Genomic DNA, 20,851 nt, shown 5'->3' on the forward strand with positions numbered 1-20,851 from the left:
CTGAATGCTACACGAGAGAAAAAGGGTGCACTGTTGTTTACATATAGTCGCACATACAGCTGCAGTTCTGCACCACTGCTCGCTCCCCACTGTTAGTGTCACCGTATATCAAGCGGTTTTTCACAAAACTTAACAATACTCTAAACTTTTCTCAAAATGAAAGCGGCCATGTTGATTCATGCATTTAATATTACCCACACAGCCCGTGTTTTAACAGGATTATCCAAGATGTCTGAATTATACGTGAAAATTTATGATGATTTCAGAGCGAGTCCGAAATTTGGGTTGAACTAACACCCATTTCACATTTGCGTGCCTAATTAATTTCAGTAGTTTAATACCCCTCAAGTACACTTCGGATCGCTTAATAATTTGATAGTTTTGCCAAGAGCTCTACAAACAAACACCCCTTGACTTGAATGCGTGTTTGTGAGAGCCCCTTTGACATTGACATTGTGGCTTTGCAGATACGGACAACCAGCGAGTGATAATCCACGTGAAGGACGTGAACGATGAGCCTCCTTACTTCATCAACCGGCCGTTGCCGATGCAGACTGTCGTGCAGCTCAATGCTGCTCCTAACACCCCTGTCTTCACTCTACAAGCTCGGGACCCTGATACCGACCACAACATCCATTACTTCATCGTTAGAGACAGAACTGGAGGACGATTCGAGGTCGATGAGCGGTCAGGTGTAGTGAGGACACGAGGAACCGATCCCTTCCAACTGGACATGGAATACGTACTGTACGTCAAGGCTGAAGATCAGGTCAGTGCTCAGATATTTCATACAACTAATTATAGACCCCACATCGTTCCATTAATTAAAACGTATTGGTGAAACATCTGTAATTCCGTAAAAACCAATTAATATTCGCACGATGCTGAACTAATTAAAGTTAAAATTGTGATATTTTTTATGTATCAGACAAAAATAGCTTTGTATTTCAAAGTTATAGTCGTGTTTGTCTTCTTTCTTATTGTATTAAGTCTATCGTTTTATATTTATCTCGTACTAAATTAATTAAGTTCTTCGTTCCTTTGGTTTCCAAGAATTAAAATAGAAAAGATAGCGTCTTAGTAAATGTTGCAATGTGCTGTCAGACATTGTTGCTGCTTCTTCGCAGAAAGAAACCACGCTTGACCTAATTAGGTAATTTAATATTTTATGCACATGACACAACATTTTATGAGTCATACACTCGCATTTTATGGTGTGCCGCGGCTTACCCTTTGGCTGGATGGCCGTTCCTTTTGCCATAAAATGGTAGTTACAGTTTTTTAGTAACAGCTAAAGATTTTGTTTATATCTTTACTTTGAACTTTTAGGTTGGGCAGAATTCTAAGTATTGCTAAAAGCTATATAAGTATCTTTCCCAGTAACATAAATTGATAGATAAATATTTTAAGACAAAAGTAATCAGTATGAAACGACGTCTAGACATTTTTAATTTACCTTACGTCCTTACTTAGTTCTTCATGTGCTTATGACTTACTTACTCATTACACTGATTAGTCATATTCGAACCCAAAATAAATTCAGTCTACCTATATAACAGAGTAACATGACTGCGTAGGTAATTGAACATGTAGTCTAGGTAAATGGGGTCGCCCGCCATTATTTACTCGCCGCTGTAATCTATCAATAATGGAGATTTATTTGCTTATGTAGAACAAATTCATTACTCACTGTGTATATCAGTAAGTGAGGAAACTACATGATTTAAGTGAATGTTCTATCAGCAAGACTTTTGAGATTAATTCCTCTCTCCTGTGTTGTATCCTCTCTCCTGGCTCTTATGATTACGACCTGTTTCTATGGTTATTTGGGGGTAAAATTTGTCTATGAGAATTATAATATAGTCTTTCTTTCAAAATATTTCTAAATTGTGAAACTATAATACTCTAGTAACTACTCAAAAATAGGTTATTAACTTGCCGGTATAGGTATTGTTTTTTATATTACCTAGGGGGTTTACCGGGACTCCGTCTCGAAAAGCAATAATAGAAACGGTTTAGTCAGTAAGAATCTGACACTCTATCTCGCCTCTCCTAAGGCGGTGGAAGACATTGGATGATTTTTCCTCTAAAAATGTCTACATATCCTTCGTTGATGCTAATGTGTAATTGTTGTCGTAATATTACAGAATGGTCGTGTCGATGAGCGAAGATTCCAGTCAACTCCTGAGGAGCGGCTCAGCATTGTGGGTGGCAAACGAGCTCCTCAGTTCTACCTGCCTAGCTACGAAGCTGAAATCGCTGAAAACCAGAAGAAGGATTCAGAGTAAGTCATTTTTTTAACACATTAAACGCCATGGTGGTTACCGGTGACCGACGTTAGCGGAGGATTTGCCTTCAACAGTATTCTATTGGCAGTCAAAGACTTAATATTTACCTACATAATACATAGATAGGCTTTCGTCACTCACTTACTCACTTACTCACTCACTCACTTTCTTGCCCGGTGTTAAGCGATGATGTGACTAAAGACAGAACACGCTTGCTCTAAGTTCCACTAAATAACTAGGTACTTGATACTTACTCCTTGGTGCTTAGAAATGTGTGACGTAGTTGGATAGTGTGTCCATCCGTCTATACGGCCGTCGTTGAGTCAGTCTTCCCTATTAATCTGAGGTCGCTTGTGTGTCATGTATAGGTAGGTATACCTTGATACTTTTAAACTCGTGTGTTTGAGTCCTATCTTGTAGGAAAAGTTTCTAAATAATGTCTTATCAAGTAAAACTTACCTGGTTAAATAAATCTATTCATTAATTAAAATTATGAATAGATCCGCAAACTAACAAAAGTCAATTATTATGTTTTCGACTTAGTTTCAATACTTGACTGTGGATATTTTACATGAAATAGAGATTTATATTTGACAGATAGCTTCATAGAAAAAAGTGTCGAAATTCTCTAGTAGACTAATCCACTGAATAGGTTACTGAGAATGGCCGACACCCAATAACATATCTCACGGACTTTATTCGAGTGCAAAAATGGAAAGAGAAAACATTAGCGTTTCTATTCGGTGTTACCAATAAATAATATCAGTTTTTCTGACCGAACGGCTGAGGAAAATAAATAAGAATATTAAGAACAAATTTATTGGTGTTGGTAGATTTCCTCTATGTCATACTAGAACGATAACAAATCACTTGTATTTGTATATTTTCGTGAGAAAACGTGAATCGAGAGTAATGGAAGACTTGACCTTGCTCGGAGTGGGTTGGGAGTTTTCTTTTAACGTAAATATTGTTACTCTCAATACAAAAACAAATTTCCGTTGGTACTTACATGATTATAGGGACCTACTTTTATTTTATTGTAGGTTGTATCTATCAATCAAAGTATGTTTTTTTGTCTCGTTAGAACTGTTTATGCTGTGTCGTTGTTAAATACTTTCAATATAACATTTTGTAGATGTTTTATAAACTAAAGGGATTGAAAGTAAAATTACTAGGGAAGTAGTATAATTAAATTGTACGTGTTGAGAAATTACTAGGGACTAATATGTACTGAATAATGACTAAGAGGGAAACCTTTGTTCATCAGTAGACGTATTCGGGCTGATGATGAGGATAATATAAATGATAGTCTTTTATCATAAATAAATGATGAAGGCATCTTAATAGAAAAAGGGTCAATTTACTTACCTAGAATAAAAGCAGGCACAACATAAAACCTAGGTAATAGACTTTCCAGATAGTTTTACTACAACCATGTAACACAGGGTCCCTATGTTTTGGGTACTAAACACTCTTTTATGAGTTATATACTAACTTTTATGACCCTTTACAAGTCTGTAAAAGTTTACGTCTGAACTGTTACACTTATTTACGTAAATAGTTGGTTCTGACACTTTCATCAAGTTTCTGTGTGTATTTTTTATGGTATACTAGCGCCCCAGCTTCGCATGGGTGCAATGGTGATATATTATGCATGTATTATACATATAAACCTAACTCTTGAATCACTATATCTGTTAAAAAACCGCATCAAAATCCGTTGCGTTGTTTTAAAGATTTAAGCATACAAAGGGACTTTGTTTTATACTATGTAGTGAACCGGTAAACGAGAATATGGGTTACCTGATGGTAAGCAATCACCGCCCCTAGACACCTGAAACACCAGAGGCGTTACAAGTGCAAGTACTGAAGATTTTCTCCAGTGCTTTTTAGGTTTATTGTAAAATCAGACATGTAACAACTATTGGAAATTAGGTACTAACCCCAATTCTAGACAGTGTGCTATAAACGAGACTATAAAATCCTAATAATAGGTACACACTTCGATCGGCTCAAAACTAGACACTTCAACATCACGCCTAACGTCTCTAGACAAGACGGTCTTCATAAAACAATCATTCCATATATTATTCATAACTAACTGACCCGGCAAACTTCGTAACATTTTGTTCTCACCTTTTAAACCTTCCAAGGACTTCCACCACAAATAATTCAAGACCAAAATTAGCCAAATAGAAGAAGAATGAAAGAAAAACAGTTTATTTGTACCGATTAAAAAATAATAAATATAAATATGATAATATTAATATGAAAAAAAAAAAGTATACACGGCGCAAAAAGGCCAGTACTCAGCTAAAATTAAAGTATTAAATCGGTCCAGCCGTTCTCGAGTTTTAGCGAGACTGACGAGCAGCAATTGATTGATACGTAGAGCGTTTACAAGTAATAAACAATATTTAGATAGTTAATATTGCTCTTTGAATCGATCTAAATTGAAACAAAGACTGTTGACGCGTCCAATTGTTAAAATTTCACCAACAAGCAACAGCCATGCGTCCGTTTAACACATAACTGGGTCACCCATTAACGATGTCTCTCACAATATCACTGAAATAAACAAACTTGGTGTTTTATTACCCAATTGTTCAGTAATTTTATGTTAATAGCTTGTTTAATTTGGCCTGTAATTATGTTTTTCGGTGACCTGCTATTTAATATTGCGATATCGAGTAGTGAAGTTAATCAGGGGTTAACCTTTGATGTAACTTTGTCACATTGTGATTAAATGGTCGCGTTTTGTTAGTGCCTGATTTATTGCGTCTATAATATTATTAGTGCTATTGTGTCTAATTTATAACATGCTTTTGTTTGATAGATGTTGATATATTTTAGTATGGAATACTTACTGTTCTATAGGCAAGCAATCTTCACAAGACTATGCTAATATTTGTATACCAATTTACCACTATCGACATACCTAATTAATAAAAAGAAACTTTGCCACACACTAGGACTTTCTTCTGTATCGTGGGTGTGTTTACCTAAAAACATACAAGTTTAGTACACAATATATACTTCGACATACCTAATTATATACCTACTATTGTTCACACTAGGACTTATCTCCTGTATCGTGGGTGTGTGTACAACATTTGACAATTATATTTTTATGTACAATTGTTCATTTTTCCCCATCGATTGTGGCCTGTTTGAAATTCGAAATTTTATCTCTGTAACATTATATTTTTCTTACTAATAACACTATCTTCTTTCTCTTTCCAGTATCATCTCGGTAAAAGCCAAGTCTTTCGCTGACCGCGAGATTCGCTACACGTTGAAGGCTCAAGGCCAGGGCGCTGGTACCTTCAACATTGGACCCACATCAGGAATCGTGAAGCTGGCTAAGGAACTGGACTTTGAAGACTTGAGACAACCACACGTGTACTCCCTGGTGGTGACTGCTACCGAAGATTCTGGTGGATTCTCTACTTCTGTTGAGGTGTGTAGTTAAATATGAACCTACCTATATTGTGTTAAGTTTGCTGTGTAGGGATAGGTCAACTTCTGTATACCACCGTTCAATAACCTGATGAGGATAATTTTATTATTAACGATGTGTAATGGTTGTGGTGAATCTCTCGATGTGGCAATAGCATTATGATTTTCAATGCACAATATGTTGATAAAAACTAAAAAAAGAGACATTCCAAAAATATTTCTAACAGAATATTTTTACAAATGATTGCGGAAACGCAGTGTGATCATTTTATTTTTAACTTTCCACAGCTAACGATTCGCGTGACAGACGTAAACGATAACGCGCCAAAGTTCGAGTTACCCGACTACCAGGCGCACAACGTCGACGAAGACATTCCATTAGGCACCAGCATACTCAAAGTCAAGGCAATGGATGCTGACTCCGGGAAAAATGCCGAAATCGAGTATTTAGTTTCAGGTAAATAACTCATTCTACTACGCGCTACGCTGTTACCACTAGCGCCATCTAGTACGTTGTTATAGAAACTGTAGTGTCAGGAAAGTCCCTAGATGGCGCTGTTCGTTTAGGTTGTTGACCTTTTTACGCTACGCGCGAAGGTGAAACTAATGATTTATACCTACAGCTTTCGTGAAATTCTATTGTTACCCGTTTCATGAAAGGCGCAGCTATGCATGAATAAATCAAATACCTTTTTGAGTTTTTCGGAATGTAAAATATCGTGAAGTCTTGCTTGCTCTTTTATTTTTTGTCTGGAAGTTGGAACTTGTAGATGTCTACTTACTTAGCCATAAAATATTAGCTTACTACCGAAAACTTCAAACCCTACTTACTTGGCTCAGGTTCATACCTAATAGTTTCTAATCTAGATACAGCCAGAATGTTAGATATTGATTGATGTTACTTTTGAGTGAGAGCAGTTGAACTTAATTCAATTATATTATCAATTTAATCATAATACTATTTACTAACAAAATAAATTATTCACCATTCCAGACGATCACTTCAGCGTGGATTCGAACGGCATCATCACAAACAACAAGCAACTGGACGCGGATAACAACAACGCTTACTATGAGTTTGTAGTCACAGCTAAGGATAAAGGTGAACCAGCTAAGACCGGAACAGCAACCGTCCGAGTTTATACCAAGAACAAGAACGATGAGGAACCTAAATTCTCTCAGCAAGTGTACACTCCCAATGTCGATGAAAACGCTGGACCTAACACCCTGGTCACGACTGTAGTAGCTTCTGACAAAGATGGTGACAACGTACGCTTCGGCTTCGTCGGCGGCGGCACCAGCTCCGGCCAATTCGTAATCGAAGAAATCACCGGTGTCATCCGACTACACAATAAGGCCATATCACTTGACAGAGACAAATACGAACTCAATGTAACCGCTATGGATGACGGCGCGTGCTGCGTTAACGGCGATGCTACAATCCACACCTCCACAGCTGTCGTAGTCGTATTCATCACTGACGTAAACGATAACAAACCAATATTCAAAGACTGTCCTACTTACTTCCCTAAAGTGGAAGAAGGCGCTCCAAACGGTAGTCCTGTTATCAAAGTCCACGCCACAGACGAAGATAAAGGCGTCAACGGTCAAGTCAAATATTCAATCGTACAACAACCAAATCAGAAAGGCACCAAATTCACAGTCGACGAAGAAACTGGTGAAGTATCGACTAACAAAGTGTTCGACCGAGAAGGCGACGATGGTAAATTCGTATCAGTGACGGTAAAGGCAACGGATCAGGGAGAACCTTCCCTAGAAGGTGTTTGCTCATTCACCGTTGAGATCACCGATGTTAACGACAACCCACCACTGTTTGACAGACAAGTAAGCGCAATAGTGTACATAAACAGTAGCATTAAGCACATAATTGCATGAAATCACACCTAGATTTTTGTTTGCATGAATTTCAGCGATCCATCGTGATTGTTGACTGTGATTATAATGTGTCTTGCAGAAATATGTGGAGAACGTAAAACAAGACGCCAGTATTGGCACGAACATATTGCGAGTGTCCGCATCTGACGAGGACGCCGACAATAACGGCGCCATTGTTTATACTTTGAGCGCGCCCTATAACCCTGCTGATATTGAGTATTTTGAGATCCAGCCCGAATCGGGTTGGATCGTTTTAAAGAAGCCTCTCGACGTAAGTATGCTTAACGTATATAAATTCACACTGATCACATGGTGAGGGTATTAACAAGCGTGACGAATGAAAGGGATCAACTTTACTACAAAGTTTGGTGGATGAGTGCTACCTACAGGCCTTAGGATTCAATTGGCACATACTTTAAGTTGATTTAACTGTAAATAGTTCTAAATTAACCGCTGCTGTAAATTGCTGTGGAGAGGGGTAAATCCTGGCTGTGAGGAGTAGTTGTCCATTGAACGGCAACGTGGGGCTGCGGGCCCCGCGGCCGTCGGGGGCTTGTTCTTCTTGCAGCACTATTAGTTTGAGTTGCCGCCAGCGTCGGCTCCGCACTGAATCTTCGTTAAGATTTATTTCCGCAGCACCGTCTTGCATTAACTATCTTACAGATGAATACGACTTGTGTATAATACTAACCTTGTACCAGAAATTATACTGCTGTAAATATTTCACCGTTGAACCTATGTTTAGTTCTAAAACATGTACAGTTTCTGTAACAGCACTTCTGTATATTTCGCACAAACTAGTTTCAAAGTTTATTTTATTGTAATTAATCGATTAATTGATTTGGGAAGCTTACGCTTTTAACATACCTATCAGTATTATATGTATTATGTACATGTTTTGTTACTAATCTCTGATTTTATTTTGCGGAGCAATAGTTCCCGCCGCGCGCCGGTTCGACTCTGGCCGCGCCCATGCTGTGTTGTAGACGACTACTCATGCAATATGACATCGTGTGCAATAGTAATACCATGATAATTGTGATTTTTTCCAGGGCAGCAGTGCTATTAATATAATTTGTATAATATTAGTATTAGTATTTGAGATGGTCAGATTGCCCACAAGGCAGTTTGGCCATCTGTCCAGTTGTGACATATTCCTTCTGTGAAAGGGGCAACGTTCGCGAATCAAAATTTTGTACAGTTTAACGTAACGTCCATCGTTTGTAATATATTCATTTCAATGAGTGTCGTTTCGTTGTAGTAACTAAGAGGTCACCAAACCATTCATATGACAACCTGACCTTTCCGCCATGTCTTGTATGCAGAGCTGCATGCATTGCCTGCTTTTCTTTGAGTTTTTTTATTTTAATTTTTAAGATTAGTTTAGTTTGATTACTGTAAAAAGTACCTAATACCCATAATGTACAGTTTGTCTTTCTCCTTATTGTACAGACGAAACTTGTAAAATATGGTAAATATTTTATTTCCAATTTATTTCTTGCACCATCTAATATTGGCTACAACAGTACGGAATGTTCTACTGTAAGAACGACAGAGCCTGTGCTGTGAGTGGGAGCAGACGACGTGAGCGAACGTAATCTAATTACAACTATTGTATTCTCCTTAGATCCTTATTCTTCTATATTTTTATTTGGCTTACTGGATGTGAGAAGATGAGTGCAAGCTTTTACTTTATTAGCACATTATACTGTGAAATAAAACATTTGCAAACAGCATATAATGTGGAAGTGAATCGTTCTTCAGTTTGTTTTGTTTAATTATTTTAATTGTTTCTTAGCGAAGAGTACTTGTGTTTATATTTTAGTTGTGTTCTGTTTTGTTTCTCCCCGCTGACCTCTGACCCGTGTATCTGTAGCGGGACAGGTACCGACTGCGCGTGCGCGCCTCCGACAGAGGCGACCCGCCCTCCTCCGCAGACGTGGACGTTGAATTAGACGTGGTAGACAGGAACAATAAGCCCCCCATCTGGGACATGACCACGTATGGCCCCGTTCACATCAAAGAGAATGTCACAGTGGGTACCGTAGTGACCAGTGTGAAAGCCAGGTTGGTATAAGGCGCAGCGGGCCTCCGGGCCCGCCGCACCTCCACTCCTTAACACTACTAACGACGTGGTTTTGTCTGTTTCCATCGACTCTTTCCCCGATAGCGAGAAACGTACAAGTTGGAGGCTATGGCTCAAGACAAGGGTTTCCCGCCCTTGTCCAGAACCGTGGAGGTCCAGATAGACGTAGTGGATCGCGCGAACAATCCCCCCGTGTGGGACCACACGGTGTATGGCCCGATCTACATTCGAGAGAATTTACCCGTGGGTGCCAAAGTGGTGTCCGTGAAAGCAAGGTGCGTGGGTAACTGTTCGGCACGGGCACCGCACGCAGCCCCGTCACCTGCACGCCCAGTGCGACGTCGCGCGCCCGTCATGCTACGTCGCGCTCGCTCGTCGCCTGGTGCTCGCTTGTTGCTGCGACTGCTGAAAGCTGGCAAGATATTCAGCTCTCTGCAGTCGTAATAACAGGTGGAGTACATAAGTGACTTGTAGAGTGTGACGGTACCATCTGAAAGGACGATGTTTGTTGGCACAGGCTCTTTTGGTTTCAAACGTGAAAAGACCCATTCAAACAACGTATGAAACTTTAGAGAACGTGCCAAAGAACTCGTCTTATTCTGCGGTGAGTCCTCTGACTTGCTGTACGAGTTAAACTTGTTTGAGGTGCTGTGTTGTCATCTACAAAGAGGTTTTTCACACATGGCAAGTTAAGAGGGTTTTCCTTGAGCAGTATGGCGGTGCGTCGCGTGCGTCTCCAGTATCGTTTGCCTCTCACTTGGTGATCAGAATACGATGTTACTGTCATTGTCCGTGAAACATCAAATGCATCGTTATGGCACACGCGGACTGTCGTGATTCACCAGCGTGCATTTAGAAGGGCTCACTGCTTACGTGGAACGGGGAACACTGTGTTTTATTTAGTCCAAGAGCATCTATTTGTACATAAAACCAATTTGAATGTTATTTAGTATTTTTATCTTCTAGACTTCGTAGTTGTATGGTGATGTGAAATAGATGTTGTTGGACAACTGTGAGAGGTATCGAATGGGTATCTAATATTGAAGTCTGTGTATCGTATTGCATGTAGGCTGAGGCATCAGTGCATTATGAGTTACCTATATCAAAGTTTTAACTAAAATGTATTCGAAATTTATTGTACGGGTCAAATTAGCATGTTAAATAATACCTTAAAATTGTTTTAGTTAGTAGATTTATGTAGGTAAATGTTCATCCGTTTATTTATTTTTCTTTGTCCGAAAAGTTCGTTTCAATTTATTGAAATAGTGCTTGACGATTTTGTTTTTTGATGTTGTTCAATTAGGGTTTCATTTGAGTACCAACTATTTTGTAGAACCCTCATTTTCAATTTGCTGAACAGAATGGAAAATACATATAAAAAGTTAAGTCAATTTGGATTCATTAAAATATTTATTAACTTTTCTAAATTGTTCTGAAGTGAAAAGTAAAATTTAGCGAATTCGTTATCAAATTGTTAATTGCCGAAGTTCATAAATATCCAATTAAGTTTTATTCAAAAGTTTAAAACTTGAAAAAATGTTTTGATTGCGTTTAAAGGACCTCATTTTAAATTAAAGTTTTTAGTAGATCCTTTCATAATGCTCGTAGTAATTATAAATCAATAATTACTGACGACTACAGAAATAAAAAAAAAAGATATGCAGAGTAGATAGGTAACCTAAAAAAGTTTTGTAAGTCAGTGATGTGAAACAGTAAGTATATTGGGTCGAACCCTAATTTATAAAACTAAATAAATGTATGTGCATCACTTATGTGCCACGGGCTCTTGATTTTAATGTAACTGTTATGCAATATTAGTTAAAAAATCATAGTGCATCTATCACAGAGTGCTGGTCGATGGCAAGTTTGGTTCACACCTCTATGGTCTATCTGTTCGTCCTAAACAACACACATTTCAAAACTCACATTAAAATTAATACACGAAGACGAAACCATTACTAACTCACCTTACTAATAATTAAATTCGCCTCAAATTCAGGCAATTTCGAGTTTTCCAGTAAGCGCCTTGAATTGAGCGCGCGAATACCAAATTGCACCTCACATTGAGGCATGAATGGGAACCATTCTAATTTTAAAAACATTTGGAACTGTCATTTTACTTGACAGTATCAAAATAGTGACAGCTTGAGTATTCTAAATACACGCGTGATTTTTTTTAAATATCTTAGAATACAGATTAAAAAAGATTTTCTTTTTTACAATGTCGCATTGTTTTATTTCGAATGCTATCTATTACACACCGTATCTATGACGTTTGATGCTGATTTATTATTAATCGATTGTTTTAGGATATAATTAAAACTCACGCGTGTAATATAATTACAGTTTGGTAAAACTGAATGCACTAATAAAGTTTACAATCAATTTTTATATAAACATCAATATAGATTTTACAGAACAAAGAGCAATTCGCGCCTCGTTTTAATAAATTAGATATGGGCGCGGTATTTAGTTTAGCTCGCTTCGTTAAAATAGTTCAATTTTGTTTTAATACAAATAACGTTCATTTCGGAAACAATATGTATTGCTCTTTTATTTGCAAATATCGGAGCACGAATATTTGACTACTGATTTTAATCACGCTTTTCATCAATTAGCGTGGCAATTTAATGCCTTTTGTTAATTGATTGGAACTGTATGTACTATACAGTTGTTTGGAATAAGCCAACTTAGTTAGCTTGGAGGTAAAACTAATTAGGTACCTGCTATTTGTTACTCATATTCATTGTTTTAGATATAGTACCTACTGAATATGGGATTGTATTTGTGACGTGTAATTTATTACCATATGAAAAGTCCAAGAAGGAAGAAAATAGGTTTCTTAAGGGTCGGCAGAGCGCAAGTAATGCCCCAAGTGAGGCAAGCGTTCATAGGCCACGGTAACCACTTACCATCAGGTGGGCCGTGTGCTTTCTTGCCAACGTTGAGTTATAAAAAAAGCCAAACGTTCTACTACGAACAGTATGTTGCTGTAAAATATAAAGTACTTATTTTTAATAGTTTTTACTTCAGTATACCTAAATATATGGTCGACGTAGTATTTAAATTTTCACAGTTTTCCACTCGTCACTTCAAAAATTTAATCTCGTAGGAATTTCCGAAAATGAAAAAAAAAGAAATAACCAAAATGAACGACGCAACTACGAAATACGCAACGCGGTAAAATACTATCTCGCTATGGAAAATATTCCAGCAATCTTTTAACTGGGTACACGCATACACTGCTCAAACAATTTGAAGGCAAGCCTGTTATTCAACTATTTACCGACCGATCGAGTAAAGAGTTTACAAAGTTCATATACCAACTCCTAGGTTATTTATTAAGCCTTTGAGGTTCACTCAGGTTTACTTTAGAACATTCAAATTTACCAAACTGTAAGATTTACCGTGATTATGTTACTAGCTGGTAATTTTTAATTTTTGTTTTCCCTAGTTCATCGATTCTTACTTACCTTTAATAGTCCTTTGTTTTGATTGATGCCCCTAAAGTCTTTGAATATTTATCATTAGAATTTGCAACGGGATATTTACCATGTTTATTAATATCTTTGAGTTTACGATATTTCGGCACTGTTGCAAGCGCCATGATCACGGATGAACTGGAGTATATGCGGGTGGATGTTTATAAGGAGACAAATAGGTTTAATGTCTTTGTTGTTCATTTTTACCAACGTAAATATCCCGTTGCAAGTTCTAATGATATTGTTAGTGACCATATCAGTTTCAAAAAATTAAATATTTAGTTTTTCTTTGCAAATCAATAAAGTATCAATCTTATTTTTTGCCATAAATGTCGTCATGTGCATTAAGTAGCTGTTTTTGTTCGTAATTTTACTTTTAATGGTGTAGGAAATTGTTGTTACAGCGTGTTTTGTATTTTCAGTTCGGGCATTGAGAACAACCCGACCGTGTTTTATCGGCTCATGCCCGGCTCCACGGCCCAGACCAACAAATTCCACACATTCTATTTACAACAAAGGGCAGACAACGGATTTACATGGGCCGATATAAAAGTTAACCACCCACTCGACTACGAGAGTATCAAGGAGTACAATCTTACCATCCGAGTGGAGGTGAGTAAAGCTTTAATACAATATTAAGTTAAGGTATTAAAAACGTAGGTATTGCGAGTCCGAATAATGAAACTGCCTACGTTAACGGTGTCATGAAATTGTTTTATAGTCTTTGTCACATTTAATTTACCGTTCGCTAGCATTGTGAACAATATTTCGGATTGTTATTCAAATATTTGTTTTGTTTACATGCGTCCGGATTGTTTATGTATTGTTCGTGTGCACTGGCACAATATAACTCTGTGGTCGGAAGTAGTATCGCGTTTGGAACATATTAAATCCAATTAATTTTAGGAACAGTTCAACTAGTTCGTGTTGGCGTTACCTAATTGATGAACTGTGCGATATAAATAGCCTTTATTAGTGATGGATTTGCTGATAAAGTATTAATAGCATATCATGTGTCGGAATTTGATTTTAAAATCGGACATCGAAAACGAGAATTTTGATATCGCACCACTTTTAATACGTCTCTAATATATTTTTATAATAAATATCACTAGACAGTCACGGCTTTTTCACGTAAATTAATTGAAAAAGCTCTACTAGTTTCTAATGAAAAGCTCTTCCTACCTAAGTAGTGCTGCGCGACGTTTCGACGTCGAGCAGCGCTACTCACCAGTTTTACTAGAGTCCCTCTGTGACTTCGTATAACTACGTGAGTGAACAGTTATCTAAGTATATTTATTTTTGTCGTTGCTGACCGGCAGTGTCCTCATAATTTCCAATTAGACTTGCGATCATGTATTGCGAAAGTAGGATAACGTAGGAACATACCGAGATTGAAAACATAGAAACGCATTGAAAAATACCAATAAAAAACCAAATTCCATTCCCTTAGAACAACGGCGCCCAGCAACTGGCTTCCGAAGCGACGGTGTACATCATGCTCGAAGATGTGAACGACGAGATCCCGCTGTTCACTGAGCGGGAACAAGAGACGGTGTTGGAGGGCGAGCCCATCGGGACCAAGGTGACGCAGGTCAACGCCATCGACAAGGACGGCACATTCCCTAACAACCAGGTAAGGATCCTTGAAATTTCGTCGAAACCACAAAAATATTAAGATTCAGCTCAGTTTTTAGGCTGTTCGTCAGTTTACAAATAGGTACTATGTGCTGTTCAGGGGATTTTTATCGAGTTTGAAAGCAAAGTGAATGGATTATGGTCGCTTTTGCTCTGGCGTTTCGTATTATGAATTTTAATGCCAGGTTTGGTACCTACATTTTTCCTTAGCGACCAAGATAGAAATTATCAGAGTAATTTAATTCTAATTTCCACGTGCACAACAATCGCGGCGGGTTTATTAAAAATGGCGCTCGTTCGAACGTTACACGTTTTTCGTATCTGTCATGTCAGAAGTTCAGAAACGTCGTCAATATTTAAACGATGTAAAAGGGAAGTTTGTTAGAATGTTTAAATATGTTTTTGAACGTGTTCAATCTTTACATTTGATATACATTTTTGTATGTACATACATAAATGCGTAAAAGTTTAGATATTTCAAATCGGAGCCTCTAATTGTTACCAGTTTATGGAAAATACTCGCCCTTAAATTATAGGAATCCACTTTAATGGCGAAAAAGTATGCTACATCTAAAATATGCTCCTATACTTACGCTCAACGGGTTCCTAACAAAAAAATCAATGATCATGAATAGAAAATGACAGTTCAATACTAAGTACCATCGCTGCAATCAAGCTTCAAGCCGGCAGCCATCGGCATCAGGCACGAATAAAAAGTTAAATCCTATTTTATAGACAATCGAATGAATCCAATGTCAATTTATTTCGAATCTCGAACTCAGCTCTCTAGAATCCATAGCTTAAAATAGGTTTTTTATGACTAAAACCTTTTTTTACTTTATTCTACTTAATTAACCGTTCAACACTAATGAGTTGTTTAGATAGTGGCTTAAGCAAATTATGGAATTCGCTACCTCGTGTTTAACCTCCATTTCCAGCTTTTTCTTGCAGAATATAAAGCTTTATATATTTTTAACAATGAAATTCCTACCGTATGAAGGTAAATATAACATATTTTCATACTTTTCTCTCCTTTGAGAAGGAAAGCCACGTGTTGGTGAGGTTGAATACTGTTGACGCTTGTAAGGTTTGCTGTGTATTGTCACGTTTCTATTTATCGGATTTTGTGATAAATATTTATATTTATGATCTCCTGGAATCGACATGATAATCTTTGTTAGTATTTAAATCTTTTGTATCGTTCCGCAATAAGCCACTCAGAAAGATTATATTCTCTTAAGGTACGCGTCCACAGGCCCGCATCGTACGCATCGCACGCAGCGGATTTTAGTTTGTCTTGTATAGAAACTCATACAACTGCGTCCACTGATCCGCATCGTACGGACCGCATCATCGGCAATGCTTACATGCGATGCGTACCGATGACGTCATACGGAATGCGTACGATGCGGGCCTGTGGACGCTTACCTTTAGACAGCACCAGTCAAGTATACGACCAAAATAACTACTTAAATAGAAACTCGTAAGGTTCTCTACACTCTCAAACTTTGCAGGTACCACGTCTACCAGAAAGTTTGCGTAGGTACATAGGTACATTGACCCTCAAAATTATAACTGCGAACCTCTATTAACAGCACAAGTTTCTAACGCTAAAGTTATTTCAAATAAAGGTGGAAAACGGAATATCGTGGTTATCTCTTTTCCCAAGGTAAAAATTAACCAAAACCATTTCGTTGTTTGTTTATTATTCATTAAACTCCTTTTTTATAGCCCCATTAACCTCACAGTTAAAGTCTTGTACACAAAGGAGCGGTCTCGTTGTTTTTGGATTGGGGATTTCAAAAACAATTTCCCGATAAACGTTTTTCTCTGATGTGTGACGGGCCTTAAAAAGAGGGGATTTATTAACGTTCTAATTAGCGATTTTTCCTGTTTGTTGTAACTTTCTGAAACCTAATATGGGACTGATATGGACAGACAGGACATACGTCCAATTTGTCATAAGTGTATTTTCGTGATACATTGGTACATTCGGCAAATATGTCAAATCTTATATCAATAAGGCCAGCAACGCACCTGTGACTCCTCTAGTGTTGCGGGTGTTTAGGGATTGCAATCCGGTATCATTTTCAATCCGGCCGGATTTTACCGGATTGATGCTAATCCGGCCGGATCCGTCCGGATCCGGCCGGATTTTAAATTTACTTAGAACCTAGTATTTGGTGGTTTTTAGTTTTGATAATAATGTATAAAAAGAAAATAAAATACCTTTTTTTATATTTTTTGGTATTAATTGTAATTTTTGGTACTATTTGTTTAATACAAATTAAAATTTATTTTAATTAAAAAAAATAGTTTCATAATTTTAAATTATTCAAATTTTAAATTATGAAACTATTTTTAATAATAAAGTAATCAGTCTGACTCTCACTTATTGCTGTACCTATTTATGTAAGTATCTGAAAGTACTAAAAAAAGTAATAATAATACTATTAAACTCTTATTAATAATCTACACAGTTATATAACAAAACAGTCTTTTAAATTTGTACTTATAAAATCAACAACTTCAGTTCATAATACTAAGAAACAAAACAAGAAGCATTTATTTTTTGCAATGCAAAATTCAAATGAAAATTATTTCTGTGCCTGAAAAAACGATCTAATAAAATAAATAGTGTATATTGTACTGTCTCCTAGTCTGCTTCTGATGGCACTACAAATATAACCTGCGGCAGAAAAGGCCCTTTCTGCCTCAACACTGGTTGGCCTAATCGCCATCAAGTAACTGTAGATCAGCAAAATGTGTTTTCCTTTTACTCCTTCTACTTCATACGCAGTCATTTCTTTTTTAAGTATTTTCTCTCGGCATTAATGACATGGAATCAGAATCGGAATTGGAATCTATATTTTCGTCTGCTGTTTCTGTCACATTTTCATCGCGTTCGCGTATTTTTTGCTTTACCGGATCCGCCACCGGATCCGGCGCCGACTCACCGGATCCGGTAGGTCCAAAAACACGCCGGATCCGCCGGATTACCGGATCCGCCGGACCGGATTGCAATCCCTACGGGTGTTATCAGGTGACTCGTCTGCTCGTTTCCCACCTATTCCATAAAATAAAAAAAACTATAAATTAACTATTCGCTCATTCGAATTGCATGATAATGCCACTTTTTAGAAGGCTGTTCTGTGCCACTAGTGTTAATGGAGGGCAGTTCAGATTCTGGTGAATATTTTACTCGTAGTCAGACTATTACTCTTCGGGGAGCTGAGGTCTCTGGATTCTGGAGTAGCAGTTTAGAATGGTTACATATTTAAACACAGTTTCAAGTTAAGCAAAGCTTAGCCTTAACGGGTGGTCCGCGGGGCTATAATTTAGTCAAAAGTCGGTTCTTACATCTGTACTTATTTACCTACTCACGCAATTTTTTTAAAAACGTTGCTCCACATTAGTTTTTTCTCCTGTGTCGTGGGTGTGTCTATAAACATACAAATTCACATACATATTTAACCAGAACCAAAACAACAATTTATGGATCACACAAAGCGGTGCTCCATGCGGGATTCAAACCCGCTATGCGTTGCGCGGCAGCCGGGTACCCAGGCACCGCTTCAACCGTATAATCTGTACCTTCTACTTGTTTCTGATGTTGATCATTATTTTTTGACATAAATAAGTTGTTTTGACACAAGTGCGCAATCTTCTATGATTTTATTTACTAGACCTTAGATTTATGAAAGTTATAGTCTTATAGGATCAGTGTAATCCCTTACACTCTTTTATGCTGGTATAAGAGACACAATAGAAAACTCATTATGTATAGCGTAGATCTGCACTCCAGCATACTATGAGTTAATATTATATGTAACTAAATCTGTAAATGTAAACCATACATACACACACACACACACATGCATAGATACAAGATGTACTGTGGCATTAGTTGACTAGAGCGTAATCAATTTGCTTGTTAAATCGGTTTAGGAATAGCTCCTTTAGCCTCCTATATTCGGCGAGCAGTAACCAAAAGGCAGATATTATACATTATGTATGGGTAGTTTAACTTTGGCAGATGCGCCCTGGAATTAATTCCAGACGAGAAACACGGTGATAAGAATAATAATACTTTACTGTGTTATGGTGGTATGCTTATAAAAAGAATGGTAAATGAAATGTTACTGGTTACCACCACTAATTACTATAGCACTGTATAGTGTATGTTTCACTCAGTCGCCAGTCTGGTCGCACGTGTTATCTTTTAGAGGTCCATTTTGATACTGTCGCATTGTGGTATGGCGACTCTCGCATCTATATGATGTGTAGTTTTGGTACCTTACGGACACCGTACGGTGAAAATATAACCCTAAGAGACGAGGTGGTGAGAAACCTATTTTACTCTTCTGTCTCCATACGGCAGTATCTAATAGAAATCTAAATAAAACTTAGTTTTATTTCAAAAGGAAATAAAACCCAAGTCTATTCACAAGATCATGAAAGCCATTAAAACACTATGCATTATTAATTCATATTTTGTGAAACAATCAAGTTGTTTTAAAATAACACAACAAATGGAAACTTTAATTAGAACAAACAACTGTAAAATTAATTTATAATTCTGATGTTTCAATAATAACTTTTGATTGGGATTGTTGTAATAATGTTGAACTCTAAACGTTTTGCGTAGTACGTTGTGATGTCAGGTACACTTGAAGGCTTTCGATACAAAAATATTTACTTGGATCCCATGTCCATATATTATAAAGTGAGTGGCGAAAGTGCTCTCAATATTCACCTCACTAATACGAACACGAAACGTACATTTTCTACACATTTAATGGAAGCGACTCGCTACAGAATACACGCAAGGGCTATTTATGTACTTCTACATACTTACTGATGCGTGACTTGTTATGTATCATAAAATCCGTGTTGACCTTTCGTCCTAACAACACCGATAAGGCAGGGTTTGGGTACTTGTAACTTTAATGTCAAATGTACTATGTAAACTAAAGCGGGTTTGATATCAGCATTCAAGCCCCGTGATACTTACTTTCATACGTTTTATATTTTATGGCCTTTTGTGTTTCGTCTCCTACACAAATCCTTTAAATCCTCGTACTACATACATATAATTACGCGATAATAAAACGTCTTATTGTTGGTTGCTGCGGCTGCCACCCCTTTGCCATAAACGTCCAGTCCTTCAGAATGGCTACGAGCGGTGCTCACTTTTATAATATTAATTCATCGTTGTACGTGCTCCACGGGCGTATATTCGTTGCGTGAACCATTTCTGTATATTTAAACCTACAATTTTAATTAATCCACGATAACATGCAGAGACACGACGCGACCGTTCGGCGCGTATATATTTTTGTACAAATATGCAACTGTTACAATTTACTGTGCCTATAATTTTCGGTAGCGCGAGGGAATAAAAATGCAATTTTCAACCGTTGTGATTGCGCTTTGGATTGGTGCGCAATCGTGAATAATTAAATACATGGCCTTCGTTTAGTATGTGGACTTTTGAACTTCACTGTATGTGTATAGAGAAATATATTATTCGTATTGTTTCTTCTTGCTATCTAAGTATCTCAGCAGCCATCTTTGTAACAACTACTTAATCAGCATTTATTCATAGTGTCACAAAGAAATAAAATATTGAAGAAAAAAATGTCGTCATTTCTTCGTTTTTTCCTTTACACTCTAGTAACTGTTAGTGAATATAACTCTTGAAGACTATTCCGTTTGCTACAGTGCGTATAGAGCTGTAATAAATCTCGGTTATAATATTCTAACAACATCTCCGACCGAGAAAATTGTAACGCAGTTTGTTTAAGTACGTAAGTCTGATGGAAGACCTATTTGTCGCGTAAAGTGCTAGGTTTCAGATGAGTAAAAGAGATGGTTTTACTCGTACCTAAGATTTTTCCTATTTTATTTTTACTACTGAGGGACGAAAATGGATACGTAGTAAATGTTTTTCTGCATAAAGAAGAAGGTTTATTTGTATATTGCATGACTTTTTATTCTCT

At 37.3% G+C, this 20,851-nt stretch overlaps 1 protein-coding gene across 5 annotated transcripts in view; it reads left to right on the top strand.

Moving 5' to 3' along the window:
* LOC118273138 (neural-cadherin) overlaps nucleotides 1-20,851 on the top strand; it is a 281,396-nt gene that overhangs the window by 49,089 nt on the left and 211,456 nt on the right. For 4 of the 5 annotated variants that reach the window (XR_007705726.1, XM_050696780.1, XM_050696774.1 and 1 more), the window contains exons 3-11: nucleotides 468-769; nucleotides 2,148-2,284; nucleotides 5,532-5,748; nucleotides 6,036-6,204; nucleotides 6,742-7,592; nucleotides 7,723-7,914; nucleotides 9,814-10,004; nucleotides 13,634-13,823; nucleotides 14,665-14,847. Coding sequence is in view for 4 of the 5 variants with exons in the window: in XM_050696780.1 (XP_050552737.1) it covers nucleotides 468-769; nucleotides 2,148-2,284; nucleotides 5,532-5,748; nucleotides 6,036-6,204; nucleotides 6,742-7,592; nucleotides 7,723-7,914; nucleotides 9,814-10,004; nucleotides 13,634-13,823; nucleotides 14,665-14,847 (2,432 nt within the window). In the remaining variant the exon portion in view is untranslated. Of the gene's footprint in view, nucleotides 1-467; nucleotides 770-2,147; nucleotides 2,285-5,531; nucleotides 5,749-6,035; nucleotides 6,205-6,741; nucleotides 7,593-7,722; nucleotides 7,915-9,519; nucleotides 9,711-9,813; nucleotides 10,005-13,633; nucleotides 13,824-14,664; nucleotides 14,848-20,851 lie in introns of all 5 variants that reach the window. The other variant, XM_035589941.2, reaches the window with a different exon arrangement.

Source organism: Spodoptera frugiperda, chromosome 1, assembly GCF_023101765.2.
Source record: "Spodoptera frugiperda isolate SF20-4 chromosome 1, AGI-APGP_CSIRO_Sfru_2.0, whole genome shotgun sequence".
In the NCBI taxonomy this organism is placed as follows: domain Eukaryota; kingdom Metazoa; phylum Arthropoda; class Insecta; order Lepidoptera; family Noctuidae; genus Spodoptera; species Spodoptera frugiperda.